Source organism: Hypomesus transpacificus, chromosome 22 (genome assembly GCF_021917145.1).
Source record: "Hypomesus transpacificus isolate Combined female chromosome 22, fHypTra1, whole genome shotgun sequence".
In the NCBI taxonomy this organism is placed as follows: Eukaryota; Metazoa; Chordata; class Actinopteri; order Osmeriformes; family Osmeridae; genus Hypomesus; species Hypomesus transpacificus.
This window is the reverse complement of record NC_061081.1, coordinates 7,270,648-7,287,144: the sequence shown is the minus strand read 5'-3', so window position 1 is coordinate 7,287,144 and position 16,497 is coordinate 7,270,648. Positions and strand designations below refer to the sequence as shown.

At 41.5% G+C, this 16,497-nt stretch overlaps 2 protein-coding genes across 6 annotated transcripts in view; one reads left to right on the top strand and one right to left on the bottom strand.

Annotated features, from left to right (window-relative positions):
- Positions 1-11,451, top strand: part of sptan1 (spectrin alpha, non-erythrocytic 1) — a 31,688-nt gene extending 20,237 nt beyond the window's left edge. For 4 of the 5 annotated variants that reach the window (XM_047045921.1, XM_047045920.1, XM_047045917.1 and 1 more), the window contains 24 exons: positions 76-222; positions 330-433; positions 527-689; positions 1,168-1,182; positions 4,172-4,303; positions 4,454-4,591; positions 4,703-4,807; positions 5,014-5,222; positions 5,320-5,440; positions 5,676-5,797; positions 5,965-6,097; positions 6,237-6,335; positions 6,467-6,626; positions 6,853-6,929; positions 7,178-7,387; positions 7,477-7,773; positions 7,962-8,074; positions 8,371-8,388; positions 9,645-9,699; positions 9,893-10,089; positions 10,290-10,343; positions 10,451-10,597; positions 10,707-10,854; positions 11,026-11,451. In XM_047045921.1, the coding sequence (XP_046901877.1) occupies positions 76-222; positions 330-433; positions 527-689; positions 1,168-1,182; positions 4,172-4,303; positions 4,454-4,591; positions 4,703-4,807; positions 5,014-5,222; positions 5,320-5,440; positions 5,676-5,797; positions 5,965-6,097; positions 6,237-6,335; positions 6,467-6,626; positions 6,853-6,929; positions 7,178-7,387; positions 7,477-7,773; positions 7,962-8,074; positions 8,371-8,388; positions 9,645-9,699; positions 9,893-10,089; positions 10,290-10,343; positions 10,451-10,597; positions 10,707-10,854; positions 11,026-11,151 (3,090 nt within the window). In that variant the 3' untranslated portion in view covers positions 11,152-11,451. The remainder of the gene's footprint in view (positions 1-75; positions 223-329; positions 434-526; positions 690-1,167; positions 1,183-4,171; positions 4,304-4,453; positions 4,592-4,702; positions 4,808-5,013; positions 5,223-5,319; positions 5,441-5,675; positions 5,798-5,964; positions 6,098-6,236; positions 6,336-6,466; positions 6,627-6,852; positions 6,930-7,177; positions 7,388-7,476; positions 7,774-7,961; positions 8,075-8,370; positions 8,389-9,644; positions 9,700-9,892; positions 10,090-10,289; positions 10,344-10,450; positions 10,598-10,706; positions 10,855-11,025) is intronic. The other variant, XM_047045919.1, reaches the window with a different exon arrangement.
- Positions 11,369-15,617, bottom strand: dync2i2 (dynein 2 intermediate chain 2). The gene is made up of 9 exons (XM_047045922.1): positions 15,115-15,617; positions 14,549-14,800; positions 14,191-14,300; positions 13,848-14,005; positions 13,574-13,683; positions 13,254-13,394; positions 12,899-13,131; positions 12,378-12,535; positions 11,369-11,909 (listed from the first exon to the last, which is right to left on the bottom strand). Exons 1-9 carry the CDS (start codon positions 15,190-15,192, stop codon positions 11,671-11,673), a joined length of 1,479 nt encoding a protein of 492 aa, XP_046901878.1. The 5' UTR covers positions 15,193-15,617; the 3' UTR covers positions 11,369-11,670.
- Between the last annotated feature and the right edge of the window lie 880 nt (positions 15,618-16,497).

The following is a 16,497-nucleotide window of genomic DNA, read 5'->3' as shown; positions in this document are numbered from 1 at the left end:
ATCTTTTATGACACACGTGTGAAACAGATATGCAGCAAAGGCCCAGTCAATTCATGACCTCCCCCCATATCTCAGCTGTTCAACAGGGACTGTGAGCAGGCGGAGAACTGGATGGCTGCCCGCGAGGCTTTCCTGGCCAGTGACGACAAGGGAGACTCCCTGGACAGTGTGGAGGCCCTCATCAAGAAACACGAGGACTTTGACAAGGCCATCAATGTGCAGGTTCGCTGGTGAAATACTTTAACACATCTAGATACTTTTAATATCAAGCTCATTTGATTGTAACAATGGTACTGTTTACATATTGTGTCTTCTTTTCTGCTCGATAGGAGGAGAAGATAGCAGCGCTGCAGTCCTTCGCCGACCAGCTGGTTGGAGCTGACCACTACGCCAAACCTGAGATCTTCAACCGCCGGAATGAGGTTCTGGATAGGTCAGTCACTGCTGTTCATATTGTTGTAGTGTGCGTGCTTGTGTTCATTTCTCGACGTGGATCTGTGTGGCCTAACACTGATTTGACCCATAGGTGGCGCCGTCTGAAGGCTCAGATGATTGAGAAGCGTTCCAAGCTGGGTGAGTCACAGACCCTGCAGCAGTTCAGCAGGGATGTGGACGAGATCGAGGCCTGGATCAGTGAGAAGCTGCAGACCGCCACGGACGAATCTTATAAAGATCCCACCAACATCCAGGTAGGCATCAAGCTAAAACTGATGTGGAGGTCCAATCTATAGACCTCATAGTGGCATATATACAGATCTCCAGATTTTGCCATGAGACTGAGAAATGAAAACTGCTTATCCTGCATGTCTCTGAGGGCCATATCTTCAACCACATGTTTAACCAATGACACATACATCTGACCTTTGGCAATGATGAGGGACAACTTCCGCTCTTCTTTTGAGGCTTTCCTCCTGGTCTTTCACTTCCAATATTTGACATTTTTTATAATTTGTTACTTGACCTTAATGTGCAAAATGCTCCTTGTGTTTGGGGGTAGGCAGCACAATGTTGCATCTTATTTGTGAGGATTTAATACTGGAAGGTCAATGTCTTGTTTTTCCCTTGTCAATAATGAATGATGTTACCCCATCCTTTAACCGGACCAAGTCCCCACCCCTATGTCTGAGACTGAATCTCTCTCTGTTCTTTTATTGTCTCTGTTTATAGCTGTCCAAACTGCTGGTAAGTTATGTAGTGTGTCAGTTGAACTAACATTGCAGTAGGTCACTCTTGTTCACATGTCCTCGTCTTTGCCTTGTGTGTAGACATGCTATAGTCAAAAAAAAAAAAAAAAGTTCATCCTAGTGTGTATTCATTCATGCCGGCTTTTCATGTTCTTTTTTTACATTTTATTTTGGTTTATTTGTCTCCATCTTGCGTAAAAAGCACATTTTGTGTGTAGTTTAAGTTGTGTTGTGTTGTTCAGCAAATGTCCCTTCTTTGGACCTGGGTGTGGCTTCCATCCTTCTATTTATTTGTTTATTTTCTCCATTGTCAGGGTCATCTTCAGACTCGCTCCACAGAAAAAGTGCACATCTTTTTTTTTTGTGCTTTTTGTCATTTTGAGAATCGATCTTGAGTTGTATTTATTTAAACATTAACATTTTGGTCCTTGTTATTGTTGCTAATACATTTTTATCATCAAACATGATTACATTTGTAATTAATCTTAGGGGTTACACTGTCCATATTTAATGCTGCACCTGAGAGAGAATGAGACTGAGGGCACCGCAAAATGCTTTGCTTTATTGCTTATGCCTTTAGTAAAAAAGCTAGTAGCGCATTTTTGTGAAGGAAGATGCTTTTGCAACACGTCTGTCTGCCTCCAGTAGTGTTTTTACAAGTAAGCTATAGAAGAAATATCATAGACACCATAGGTGTGCGTGGTACATGCGTGGTACATACAGTGCCCTCCAAAAGTATTGGAACAGTGAGGCCAATTCCTTTATTTTTGCTGTAGACTGAAAACATTTGGGCTTGACATCAAACGATGAATGTGAAACCAGAGATCAACGTTTCAGCTTTTATTTCCAGGTATTTACATCAGGATCTGATGCACAAATTAGAAAATATCACCTTTTTGTTCGAACCCACCCATTTGTCACGTGAGCAAAAGTATTGGAACATGTGACTGACAGGTGTGTTTTGTTGCCCAGGTGTGTCCTATTACATACATTATTCAATCAATAAATACCACTGAATGTCTACACTCAGGTTCAGATTGGGTAAGATAGGTTTTGTCTATGCAGACTGTATTCAGAGGTGAAAACAACATGAAAACCAGAGCGCTGTCTTTGGGTGAAAAACAAGCAATTGTGAGTCTTAGAGAAGATGGAAAATCAATCAGAGCCATTGCAGAAACATTGGCCATAGCCAGTACAACCATTTGGAATGTCCTGAAGAAGAAGAAAACTACTGGTGTACTAAGTAACAGACGTCGAACAGGTAGACCAAGGAAAACATCAGCAGTTGATGACAGAAACATTGTGAGAGCTGTAAAGAAAGACCCTAAAACAACTGTTAGTGAGATCAGCAACAACCTCCAGATGGCAGGAGTGAAGGTATCACTATCTACTGTTCGCAGAAGACTTCATGAACAAAAGTACAAGGGCTACACCAGAAGATGCAAACCACTCATTAGCAAGAAGAATAGGAAGGCCAGGCTGGAATTTGCCAAAAAGTACAGAGATGAACCTCAAAAATTCTGGGACAAAGTTTTATGGACTGATGAGACAAAGATTAACTTTTACCAAAGTGATGGAAAGGCTAAAGTTTGGAGAAAGAAAGGAACTGCTCATGATCCCAAACACACAAGCTCATCTGTGAAACACGGTGGAGGTAATGTCATGGCTTGGGCTTGCATGGCTTCTTCTGGGACGGGCTCATTAATCTTCATTGAGGATGTAACACATGATGGCAGCAGCAAAATGAACTCGGAAGTCTACAGAAACATTTTGTCTGCCAATTTAAGGAAAGATGCAACCAAACTGATTGGCAGAGCCTTCATCATGCAGCAAGATAACGACCCAAAACACACTGCCAAAACAACAAAGGAGTTCATCAGGGGCAAGAAATGGAAGGTATTAGACTGGCCAAGTCAATCTCCAGACTTAAACCCTATAGAGCATGCATTTTACCTGCTTAAGAGGAGACTGAAGGGAGGAACCCCACAAAACAAACAACAACTGAAAGAGGCTGCAGTGAAAGCCTGGGAAAGCATCAAAAAGGAAGAATGCAAAAGTTTGGTGACGTCAATGGGTCACAGACTTGCTGCAGTTATTGAAAGCAAAGGATTTGCAACTAAATATTAAGTCTTATTCACTTAAATATGTTTTAAGTATATCTGTTCCAATACTTTTGATCACATGACAAATGGGTGGATTCAAACAAAATGTGATATTTTCTTAGTTGTGCATCAGATCCTGATGTAAATACCTGGAAATAAAAGCTGAAACGTTGATCTCTGGTCTCACGTTCATTATTTGATGTCAAGCCCAAATGTTTTCAGTCTACAGCAAAAATAAAGGAATTCGCCTCACTGTTCCAATACTTTTGGAGGGCACTGTAGGTGTCTCATATCTCTCATAGGGTGTGTGCACGTTGTGGAACGACTTGAAAAAGACCCTCTTTTCCTTTTGAGTGTTACAAGCGCATTCTTTTGTCACAGACATGGTCCTTTGTCCCTCCACTTTTTGTCTGCCACTGGTGTCTTATGTTTGTAGACGCCAACATATTGTCCTGTCAAGTTATGGTGGTGTTTCAACTTTACCTCTTTTTCTTCCTTGTGTTCATACATACAAACAATTGGAGACTGCACACATCTGTTTTAGTCTTGTAGATAAGTTAATAGTTGTATACTTTCAAGTAGAAAATATGGCATACCATACCAGATTATTGGCATACAATTTCTTTGAGCTGAAAAAGTGTTTTTGTATTTCTGGCAATTGGGAAGTTTAGTATTTTCAACAATCAACATTCTTTCATTAAACCAAATAAGACTTCCATTGAAGTAACTGAATGGAAATAAAACATGTAAACTTAATACAACGACACACTTATAAATCCTAGGAGACTGATCCACCCCAACAGCTCACTCACTCAATTTTCCTCCGTAGTTCTCACATTCTCATGTGCTCTCTCTTTACCTTCCAATTTTGCTCCTTGCTATCAGAGCAAGCATCAGAAACACCAGGCCTTTGAGGCGGAACTGCATGCCAATGCAGACCGTATCCGGGGGGTCATTGACACAGGCAACGCCCTCATCCAGAGAGGCGCCTGCGCCGGAAGTGAGGATGCTGTCAAGGTGATCTATCCATTAGTCCTTTCGTTGCACGTAAATGGGTCAATTTGTATATTTATCCTGCTTATCACAAACAGCATCTGAAATGGATGATGAATTACTATTATTCCTGGAACTGAAAACAGACAACCTAACAAGTGTGTGTACCCCCAGGTACGCCTTAATGCACTGGACGAGCAGTGGCAGTTCCTGGTGAACAAGTCAGCAGAGAAGAGTCAGAAGCTGAAGGAGGCTAACAAGCAGCAGAACTTCAATACTGGTATCAAGGACTTTGACTTCTGGCTCTCTGAGGTAAAAAATGAATAATTCCTTTAAAGTTTACATAAATCAAACTACAGATGTAGAAAGATGTAAACATATGACTTCTGAACCTTCCATCTTCTAAATGCTTTTGTTCTGTAGGTGGAGGCCCTTCTTGCATCTGAGGATTATGGCAAGGATCTGGCTTCGGTCAACAACTTGCTGAAAAAACATCAGCTTCTGGAAGCAGACATATCTGCCCATGAAGTAATGAATCCTCACTGTACCAGATTAGTTTTAGTGCATGAAAACAAAACAGGAAAACATGCACATCGTACATGTTAAAACAATTCATAGGCCTTGGAATGTGGGTCAGACAGATTGGTCTTTTGGATTTTAAGAATGTTCAATCTGCCATCACCTGCATTTACAATTAGCCTCAGATGCTCACCACCTTACTTCTCCTCCCTCAGGATCGCTTAAAGGACCTGAACGGCCAGGCTGATAGCCTGATGGGCAGCAACGCCTTTGACACCACACAAGTAAAGGACAAGCGTGACGCCGTCAATGTCCGCTTCACCAAGATCAAGAGCATGGCAGCTGGACGCCGCGCCAAGCTGAACGAGTCGCACCGCCTGCACCAGTTCTTCAGGGACCTGGATGACGAAGAGTCTTGGATCAAGTAAGAAACCTTCAACGTGTAATATTTAACCCAGGGAAGGGTGCAAATGTGCCCTTAACAATATCTTAACAAACTCTTGGTGTCCATCTGACCCCAGAGAGAAGAAATTGCTAGTAAGTTCGGAGGACTATGGACGTGATTTGACTGGAGTGCAGAATCTGAGGAAGAAGCACAAGAGGCTGGAGGCTGAGTTGGGGGCCCATGAGCCGGCCATTCAGGTAAGAAAGATTGTGGAGAAAACTACAATTATGTAAACAGTAAATACACACGTATATTAAAGCATTCAATATATTGAAATGTCTACTGAGTTCTGAGTCAGGGATATGCATTTACATAGAATTAACATTTGCATGTTAATTAACATTGGAAAGCAATAGATGCTAAACACTAAGATTTTTTTTGTGTATAGGCTTTGCAGTCTAATTTGTCTTTTTTTTCCCTCTCCATCGGTAGTCTGTGCTGGATACAGGGAAGAAGCTGTCTGATGACAACACCATTGGCCAGGAGGAAATCCAGCAGAGGCTAGCTCAGTTTGTGGACCATTGGAAGGAGTTAAAGGACTTTGCTTCAGCTAGGTAAGACAGGACACTATGACTACTGTGTACACACACAGGAATAGCTATAACTAGGATGGTTTAATAATGAAACATTAACCATGTTGTGTAAATATTAACCACCTGTGCATGTTTGAATTTATGGTATAGGATAGGCTGATGAATGTTAATATTGGTGTCTATTACAGAGGACAGAGGTTGGAGGAATCGCTGGAATACCAGCAGTTTGTGGCGAATGTAGAAGAAGAGGAAGCCTGGATTAACGAGAAATTGAACTTGGTAGGAAGTGAAGACTATGGGGATACGCTGGCTGCTGTGCAGGTATGTAGTTCATAAGTCATAGACCGCAAAATGTCTTGGATTTATTTTTCTAAATTATTCTTGATTTGCTTCCTACATTCACTGGCCAGTTTATATAGATAACTTTGAATAGAATCCGTTGTTCTGTCATTCTCTCCAGGGCCTGTTGAAGAAGCATGAAGCATTTGAGACCGACTTCACCGTGCACAGGGATAGGGTGAACGATGTGTGCTCTAATGGGGATGAACTCATCAACAAGGTACAGTAGGGACAAATGCACATCTAGCTTTGAGACATATTTAACAGCAAATGTGAATTTCTTTTAGAAATTATCCCAGAAAAATCTATAGCCCAAAATGTTACTTACTTGCATGTGTGTCTTTCCGATAGAATAACCACCATGTGGACAACATTAGTGCCAAGATGAAGGCTCTGAGAAGCAAAGTGACTGAGCTGGAGGGAGCGGCGGCCCAAAGGAAGGCCAAGCTGGATGAGAACTCAGCTTTCCTGCAGTTTAACTGGAAAGCTGATGTGGTGGAGTCCTGGATCGGTGAGCGCTTTCATCAAGATTTTCATGAAAACACCCCAATTGTTGTTATTATTATAGACAATGTATTTACATGTATACATATTACAGTCTTTAAACATTCTGTCCTTAGACGGCAGGTCACAGATAGCTTCAGTGGTAACCCTAACACATTTGATATCTTGATTTATTAAAAGTTCAAACTGAACACAGGTAACGTTGTCACTGACTACTTGATGTTTGTCTCTAGGGGAGAAGGAGAACAGCCTGAAGACTGATGACTATGGCAGGGACCTGTCCTCTGTACAGACCCTCCTTACCAAACAGGTACACGATTGCCTTAATTTGGGAAACTCTTGACTGAACGTGCCATTTGTCACAAGCAGTAACTCTGGTTTACTGGTTACTTTCTAATTGGTTTAATAAAGCAATCCTGAGAACAAAAAACTTCAAAGTCAATTTGGAATTTCATCTACATAAAATATGGTAACAGTTGTTTATCCTCTGTGGGTCTACGAGGGATGACATTCTTACTTTCTTGTTGTTCATCATTATTCTCTTCTGGACATCAACAGGAGACATTTGATGCAGGCTTGCAGGCCTTCCAACAGGAGGGCATCACCAACATCACAGCCCTCAAGGATCAGCTGCTGGCTGCCAAGCACGTGCAGTCCAAGGCTATTGAAGCACGCCACGCTGCCCTTATGAAGCGTTGGAACCATCTGCTCTCCAACTCGACAGCCCGTAAGAAGAAGCTGTTGGAGGCCCAGGAGCACTTCCGGAAGGTATGAACGAAGTGTCATCGGACAAAAAAGTAATTTGCCCATCCAAATAAAGAACATTCTTACCTACACCACCTTTCTCTTTCCCCAAGGTGGAAGACCTGTTCCTTACCTTTGCCAAGAAAGCCTCAGCTTTCAACAGCTGGTTTGAGAATGCAGAGGAGGACCTGACGGACCCGGTGCGCTGCAATTCTCTGGAGGAGATCAAGGCCCTCCGTGAAGCCCACGAGGCCTTCCGCTCCTCGCTCAGCTCAGCACAGGCCGACTTCAACCAGTTGGCCGAGCTGGACCGACAGATCAAAAGCTACCAGGTGGTGTCCAACCCATACACCTGGTTCACTATGGAGGCCCTGGAGGAGACCTGGAGGAACCTTCAGAAGATTATCAAGGTCAGGAGAGAAAAAAAAACAGGAAGAAATTAGACAGTGAAGGTTTCAGGAAATATCTACTACTATTAGACAATTTCATGTAAAATGTGTGAATTGTACTGAAATTGGTACTGAATGCCAAAAAGTTATAAATAATAACAATCTTTAATCACAAGTTGTCTCCCTCTCTCATGCTCTCCTCTCTGTAGGAAAGAGAGCTGGAGCTGCAGAAGGAGCAGAGGAGGCAGGAGGAGAACGACAAGCTGCGTCAGGAGTTTGCGCAACACGCCAACGCATTCCACCAGTGGCTGCAGGAGACCAGGTAACGTCTTATAAAGACAGAGGGAAAATTGGCACCAACCTCTACTCTTCTGCCATAATACAGCAGAGTCCAAAGCCAAATGTCCTCATATATATATATTTATTTATTTTATGGACATGAGGGAGTATGTTACTACCATCCACCCAGCTTTTGATTACTGTGCTAGAGTCTGGGTGTGTGTTAAGCAAGAGAAAGCAGTAGACATAATGCCCCCTGCTTGGTGTAACATTTGTCTCTTTTTCCCTCCCCCTTCTCTTTACTGCTACCTCGATGATGCTTGGAAACACTTTAATCAGGACGTATCTTCTGGATGGGTAAATATCACTTTTCTATATTCATGTGTTTGCGAGTGTATGTGCGTGTGTGGATCTGACAGTCAGTGTTGTTAAGATATTGCAATCAGGTCTGTGATTCAAAATATTGAAATGGCATCACTCTACACCATTCAATGCAAGACATATTTATGAATAGCACATTTTGAGCTATACAAAACAAAAAGGTACCAAAAGCTTATAGATTAATGTTAAAAACATAACAAATGTAAAAAAAAAAAAAAAAAAAAACTTTGTCTTTCCTTCCTTTTTATGCCCTTTGTTTCTATTTCTTTTGATATACAATATCTGTAAACTAATATAATGCGATAAATTCCCTGTGTCTGTCTTCCCCTTCAATTTTGTTTGATTTGACTTCTGTCTTCCCCCCCCCCCCCCCCTTCCTTGTCTAATTAGAATAGCCTACCGTCGAGTTATCCAAGTTTATCAGTATGAAGTCGGTGATGATCTTTCTGGAAGGTTTTTCTTTCCCTTTTCCCTATTCTTCCTTACTCCCCCCCCCCCCCCCCCGCCCTTTCATGTGTGACCTCATGCACCAATCTAAAACACACCATTTTCGAAGTTGTGTGTTCATCAATGGTTTTTCTCAACTAACAGTCACCATAGTGTAGCACCCAATGACATCTTCTTGAACAGATTGGGCCATGTTTGCAGTAGTCTTAACATAGCATGGAATACCATGTGTACGTTAGCTTCTGTGATGTAAACTGATGGCGCATCTCAACTGCCACTCTGAACCGTGGTGTTTGGCCGCAGAAGTATCTGCCTTTGGTTTCTGCAACAAGAAATAGGCAGTTGGACGTGGGTGAACCTGGACAGAAACCTTTTAGACTTCTAATTTATTTTTTACAACATCAATCCTTTTCTTTTCCCTGTAACCTTCACCCTGGATTAAACATTAAGCCCACTAGTGTTACCGGCCAAAAGGAAGTTAGGGGACACTGGTGTGCAGTGGGAAAGCACCACTTAATTTGTAAAACACCATTACAGTAATTGCACAAACTAACTGAATGAAATGTAGGAATCCTGTGGTTTGTGTGTTTAGCTGTGGTCAAATCTAGTTTTAATGCAAGGAGCTAATTGACCATGACCATGACACAGACCATGGTTGGATTCACACATCCAGATGGGAAAAGAGTGTGTGTGGTTGAGTTTATTGATGGCCGCAGCTTGTTGTATGGCGTCTAAATAAAAATGATCTTTGCCTTTAACTAGTGTTTATGCAAATGTATTTGCAGGTCATGTATGGTAGAAGAGTCTGGAACTTTGGAGTCACAACTTGAGGCAACCAAGGTAAGATTGTGATTTAATAAATATTCATCATATATTTCATTAAATCAAAATTCTAGACAGGGAAATTACAGCTTGTCTACTCTGCAGAGGATACGTTGAGATTTTGCCTGGATTTCTATGTACTCCACTTGGCAAAAATGTAGATTCCATTGTCGATCAGGCTTAATGCTCCATGTTATATATGTCTGTGTAGCGTAAGCACCAGGAAATTAGGGCCATGCGTAGCCAGCTGAAGAAAATAGAAGACCTGGGGGCAGCCATGGAAGAGGCTCTGATCCTGGATAACAAGTACACTGAGCACAGCACAGTGGGCCTGGCCCAGCAGTGGGACCAGCTGGACCAGCTGGGCATGAGGATGCAGCACAACCTGGAGCAGCAGATCCAAGCCAGGTCAGAGAGACACTCATGCAAGCATCTAGTGTAACAAACATTCAGGGAAGAACTGTCGGCTACAGTACTATAGACATTATGAAACTGTAGATTGTCATGGTAGATGCAATGAAAGTACTATTGAAGAAGAAAAAAGACTATTCACTGAAATGTTTTCACAATTTCTTTCCCTAATTTAATTGTGTTTATTTGCTTTGTAGAAACACCACTGGAGTGACAGAGGAGGCCCTGAAAGAGTTCAGCATGATGTTCAAGTAAGTAGCCATCATTTATTGTCAGAGATTTGTCATTTTGAACATAGCAGCTGGGTCAGTGAAATCGAATGACCTTACTCTGGTAAATTTTTCTCCTTTTCTCCCAGGCACTTTGACAAGGAGAAGTCTGGCCGTTTGAACCACCAGGAGTTCAAATCATGTCTTCGCTCCCTGGGATATGACTTACCCATGGTGGAGGAGGGAGAGCCAGATCCAGAATTTGAGTCCATACTAGATACAGTGGATCCCAACAGGTCAACATGAACTCATAAAAGTTCCTTTGTATTATTATATAAAATTATTAGAAAGAGCACCAGAAAATGTTGTTTGGTTAGGCTCTAAACTATTTCCTTTTCTGTACAGGGATGGCAACGTGTCATTGCAGGAGTATATGGCCTTCATGATTAGCCGTGAAACTGAAAACGTCAAATCCAGCGAGGAGATCGAGAGCGCCTTCCGAGCCCTCAGTGCGGAAAACAAACCTTTTGTCACAAAGGAAGAGCTGTACCAGGTAACTTTCTTGTTCTATTATCTCCTTCTATGCCCACACAATTCCTTATCACTTCAACCGTTTGCATCCTTCCATTATCACAAGTATAGTCCATAAGTAAAATGAAAGTCAGTGGAATAAGACGCGTTCATAAATGTCAATAATGATTTATTCTTTTCCTTCTACTTTAAGAACTTGACCAAGGAACAGGCGGACTATTGCATCTCACACATGAAACCCTTCCTAGACAGCAAGGGGCGTGAGATGCCATCGGCCTTCGACTTTGTTGAATTCACCCGCTCACTTTTTGTCAATTGATCCTTCCTTGCCTGCCAGTGACTAATCGGGATGCGTTTGTCCCCCACACTCAATTACAAATACACGGCTGAAACTGCATGAATCTGACACTAGAATATAGTTTAGTTCAGTACCTACCTACTTATCCAAGTATTTCACTCTTTGTGCTTCAATGATAGCTTAGTGGTTAAGTCTGCATTTTAATGTGGTTATTTAGCTTGTGCTTTGCTGGATTTAAGAAACCTTATAGACACAGTAATGCTGTAACATCACCGTATAAACTGCAGTGCTTTAATAAACGCGACTGGTTATAACTGGAAATGGTTTATTCAGTGTGGTTTTATTACAAAGATAACTATATTACATTCCTTACTTAAATAAATAATGGTGTTAATAACTGACACAAAAGTAACAAGTGTCATTTAACAGATCAATGGGGAAACAAATGTTTTTAACATACAACACAAACATACTGAACCACAAATTATCACCAACTCTGATGTGATTTACTGTTCTTGTTTTAAAGGTGCAGTTTGTGCCTCATTCAGCCACTTCATTTGCCAGTTGCTCTAGCTTGGCAGTCTCTCTTGGCCCCTGCTCTGTTAGTTTAGTACTCAGGTGCCATATGTTGACACTGCCATCTGCATTGCCAACTGCCAGAAGGTGTGTCTGCCGAGTATTAAATTCCAGGCAGTAGACTGGTTGGCCGGCTGTGGTCTGGTCAATCGTGGCTGCTGGTTTCCAAGATCTCCTACCCAAATCAAATATCTGCACCAGACCTAGAAGGAAAAATATATCCTATTTCATGTATGGGCTATTTACCAATCATATCACAGTTAACATTTGACATGTATTCATTTAGCAGATGCTCTCATCCAAAGTGACATACAAATGGCGCTTATAGAAAACACAGCAGAAGAAAAGTGGTCAGACTCAAGAAACTATTTCCTTGCCTCATTACAAAGTACCATATCTCAGCTACCAGGAACTGTGGACATCAACACTAAACAACTATAACAACTTAGAAGTGGAGATTCTGACCAAAAGCAAAACATTTTCTCATCTGAAAGCAAACATTTGTCCCTGGTCCTTGTTTAATCCCTGCCATGCATGTGCAAATTGCCCTGGAGCTTGATACAGTGGAGAAGTGAGAATTCCGAAACTACAGCAGAGGTGTATCAAGTATTGGTATAAAGTGTTATCTAAACAGAATACATCCATAAATGATTATGTTTGTATTGGACTACCTTGTCCTGTGGCTGCAGCAAAGATGAGTGGCCTCGTTGGGGACCAGCGCACACCAAACACGTAGGATTCTGACACCTGCAGCGAGGCAAGGGGTTCAGCCTGGAGCAAAGAGTGGAGATGGGCCATGCCATCTGTGCCCCCCGTCAAAAACAGGTTCCTTTAGAGGGTGGGGGAATATCAGTTAATACTATAGATTCACAATCATTAAAGCTTCACAAACTCAGATCTAATATATGTTTATATTATTTGGGTGAAAATGTGTAGCAACAGGTGTAACAATTGTTATGGACAACAAACAAACAAAAATTCCTAATATTCAATGCACACCAAAGACTTAAGTGATCAGACTTGTATACATAATCCAATGGGAATACAGTGTTTTTACATTTGAGTGGAGGAATTAAGTATATATATTTTGAAGGAAAGAGCACAGGCCCTACTCACGTTTCCAAAACCCAACCCATTTTCATTTGAACAGTCAAGTTAGGAAAGATTACCTCAAGGACAATTGACACCTTACCTATGGAAAGGTGAGCAGTGTAAGGAATGGATGGGACCTCCTTGTTGGTTAAAAGCAAACTGGACTGGTGCTCGTAGTACTATGTTCTCGCAGTTTGAAGGTGTGGCAGCAGGGGTTTGGGCAGAGAAGGAACACTTAAGAACCAAACCGCCCTCTGAGCCAACCAGGAAAATGTCTGGGTCCCAGGGAGACAGGGCCACAGAGGTGACACCTACATTGCTGCTTCCTTTGGCCTATGGGTCACATGGAAGGACAAATTATGTTTACCAATGGGCCAAAGAACATACTCCTTTAAAACATGTTATATTTGCTTTCTCTACATCCACTTTCTGAGATGACTTTGGCCTTGAGACACCTGTTGTCGGACCAAGGCATAGCCTGCACTGAGCACCAGCTCCCCCTTTGCTGCATCCACACTCCACAGCAGGACCCTTCCCCCTGAGCCAGCACTCAGAACTACAAGTTCTCCTTTTTTCTGGCCCGGGACCCAACCAACCTGCAGAAAAAACAGATGCACTGCTTTTACACCAATTTAGACCAATACATTAAGATTTAATACGGTGGTCTTCAATAGTTTCCTTAAATGACTCAAAAAGGTAGTTTAGACTACAATTGGTGAATAATTTAATATACACCAATTAGTCTATGAAGAGCTTTTGTCTAAAATGGACATACCTGATAGACAGGCTCTCTATGAATGTTGGCGGACATTCCTGTTTGTGCCAATACAAGGTCCTGTGTCCGACTTGTGTCCCAGATAACAACCTCTCCACTGTAAAGACCCCCTGCAACAAATGACAGAATGTTAACAAAGGAATAAGATTACTGATTTATACATTTTCGAGTTAGAAAGTAATTTTTTTAAGTAAAGCTCTTCCATACTGAGGGGGAGAGGTATGCAGACAAATTGTTCAAACGGTTTTTAGCATAACTCAATTGACCGACATACCAGTAATGAGAGAGGGACGGGAGGGGTGAAATGACAGTGCCATGACGGGCCTTGCCACATCTATCACTGTGTCAGGCCGCCTGGGGTTGAGGCCTTTACGATCCAGGTTCCAGGTACAAATAAAAGACCTTTCTGTGATCCAGTCTCCATCATCAATGCTGTGGCAAAAGCACATTGTTGTCATCTCTACACTAGACTTTGTCATCATCAATATATATTCTTTGACTCTGGAGATGCATGGTGTATAATGAGTACATCTTTAACAGTGGCAAGTTTAATTCTGCGCCATGATAACACTTTTAGCAGCAAAGCACAGTATAGCCTGAATAGAGAGCAAACTTACCGACCGAAGGCACATGCAATGACCGAACCTGTGCAATTCCAGGATATACTGGTAACATGCAGACCCCTCTCCTGGGCTTCAGGATATTGAAGGCGATGTAGGCATGAAACCTATACATTACAAGCATCATGTAAAAACAAGTTAAAAAAAAATATATATTTTGCCTTGTGCATTGAAACCCATTTGTAACCATTTTAAGAGGCTTTGCAAGCCCTCTCAATGATCTAGCAACCAAACCCAGGACCAGGTTGAAAGAAATAAAGCTGGTCTTCCAACATGGTTACTGGGGGATTGAGAATTAACTTACAAAGCCATTTGTGAAATTTTAGCCTGTGAAGGACTCATTGATCTTTCCTACCGTTTCATTCTGATCTTCCCAATTCACATCAAATCTATCAAATGCATGGCTCCTGGAATTTTTCTCCAACTCTTTGACAACCATGTCCTCAACACAATGGAGGAACTCCATCAACCCGGGGGACTCTGGTGTGTCACAATCATGGAGTTGCGTGAGGTGGTCAAATGGGTCAGTCTGGGTGTCACTTTCTGACACAGACAGAGACTGTATTTGGGCATCCGCAGTGTGTAGTGGTTGAGTTTGACATCCTCTCTGAAACCCAAATGAGAGTGGGTGACTTATTACATTTATATATTATGTTGTTAGCTATGTTACATGCATGCTTACAATTGGACTTTTCCTAGATTCAAGGCTATGCCTTCTGAGAATATGAATTCAGACCGATACTTTTAGAAGGGGAAGGTTCCCATGTACACAGTGGGCTCCATCATTGTCAAATGATAGAAGTTTGGAGCTAACAAGACTGATTATGTATTATGGTCAACCAGCCTTTCTATCTAGCACGTCACAAAATGATGGTGACACTCATGCTTGCCATTGGCATTGTTGTCATCATGTGAACATACCGAGTCCTGTGCAGACTGATGTGATTTCCTCCACAGTGAATCGACACCCACGGCATCAATTGTTTCATCTTTAAACATGGTTTTCGACAGCTAGCCAAGTACACACTTGACTCACATTCACTCTGTTTTCCCACTTTCTGTCGGCGAACTAATCATTAATGAACGCGTTAGCTGTCCTAACTAGAGCTAGCTAGATACTTTAGCTAGCTACTTAGATACTTAAGATATTCTATACTTAAGCTAGCTGCTGTACAAGCATCTAACATGGTAAAAGTAGTTACCCTTTCGTGCTAACTTAAAGATCCATCTTTTAGCTAGTGATTGAAGGTAACGTTAATCTGTTGTTAGTTCTGCATCACAGAAATCCACATTTTGTTCAGCATACACATTAAAAACTATACATCAAAGCAATGTTGGGATTTTCTCGATTTCACCTGCCTGGTTACAGTACCAATAGGTAATACTACCATGGCAACAGAGTTTTGTAGCTGCTCTGGTTTCTTCTGGGTAAGGTGGCAGAATGCAATCAACGTCAATGAAGTGCACCGTCGCCATCTATTGTTGGGGGGTGTAAAGCCGGTTGCCTCAAACATAAATGAATAAAACAGCTCTCTGGGCTAATGTGAAATATTCTCTTCTGTCTCTTGTCTCTTCTCTTGCGTCAGATATGACTATGGTACCACGCTGCCATAGACAGCCTATAGCCCCTTATTTTGATGAGAAACTTGCACAAAGCAGCACAAAACTTCATGGGATTAAATGTACACCATTGCTGTTTTAACTAATGATGCACAGCAGACTACATTAGCTCGTTTGTACAAATCTTCAGGTCATCCTCAATCCACAATATTTTATAATCTTATCTTTACTTATACAGTAGCCTACATATGTAGGCTATTGTCTTCACTATTACTGTAGGCCTACATTAAGAATACAAAATCTGTTTTAGACTTTACTTCACAACCAGTTTAAATTAAACAGCAACTTTCTTTTTAACCAAGAAAGTATGATTTACCAAAACTATGCAAACAGCGCTAAAAAGACTAAAAAGGCAATCTTACGTGTTGATTATGTCTATATGCCATTGTCAAGGGAGCATTTAGGTTACTGTAGGCATACATTTGTTAACTGGAGTTAATTAATTTCAATCAAATGATTTTTTTTCACTTGGCCTCAGAGTGATTTGTTCATTGTCTCACTTTAGTGCGCTGCGCCATAACCGTACCCATGATTGTTAACTCACAACGACTACGTTAGTGATTTGTACAATTATTAGGTTGTGTAGTATAATGATTATAGCTCCAACATGGACCATTTAGAAATATGGAATTTTTGATCGGTTTTGCAATGAGGTATTGCTGCTTGGCTGCAGTGCAGTTGGAT

Coding starts and splice junctions, on each gene's coding strand:
- dync2i2 (XM_047045922.1), bottom strand. CDS start 15,192: ATGTTTAAAGATGAAACAATTGATGCCGTGGGTGTCGATTCACTGTGG. Junction 14,006..14,190: donor ATTGCATGTGCCTTCGGTCG/GTAAGTTTGCTC, acceptor CTTTTGCCACAG/CATTGATGATGGAGACTGGA. Junction 13,684..13,847: donor CCGTCCCTCTCTCATTACTG/GTATGTCGGTCA, acceptor CATTTGTTGCAG/GGGGTCTTTACAGTGGAGAG.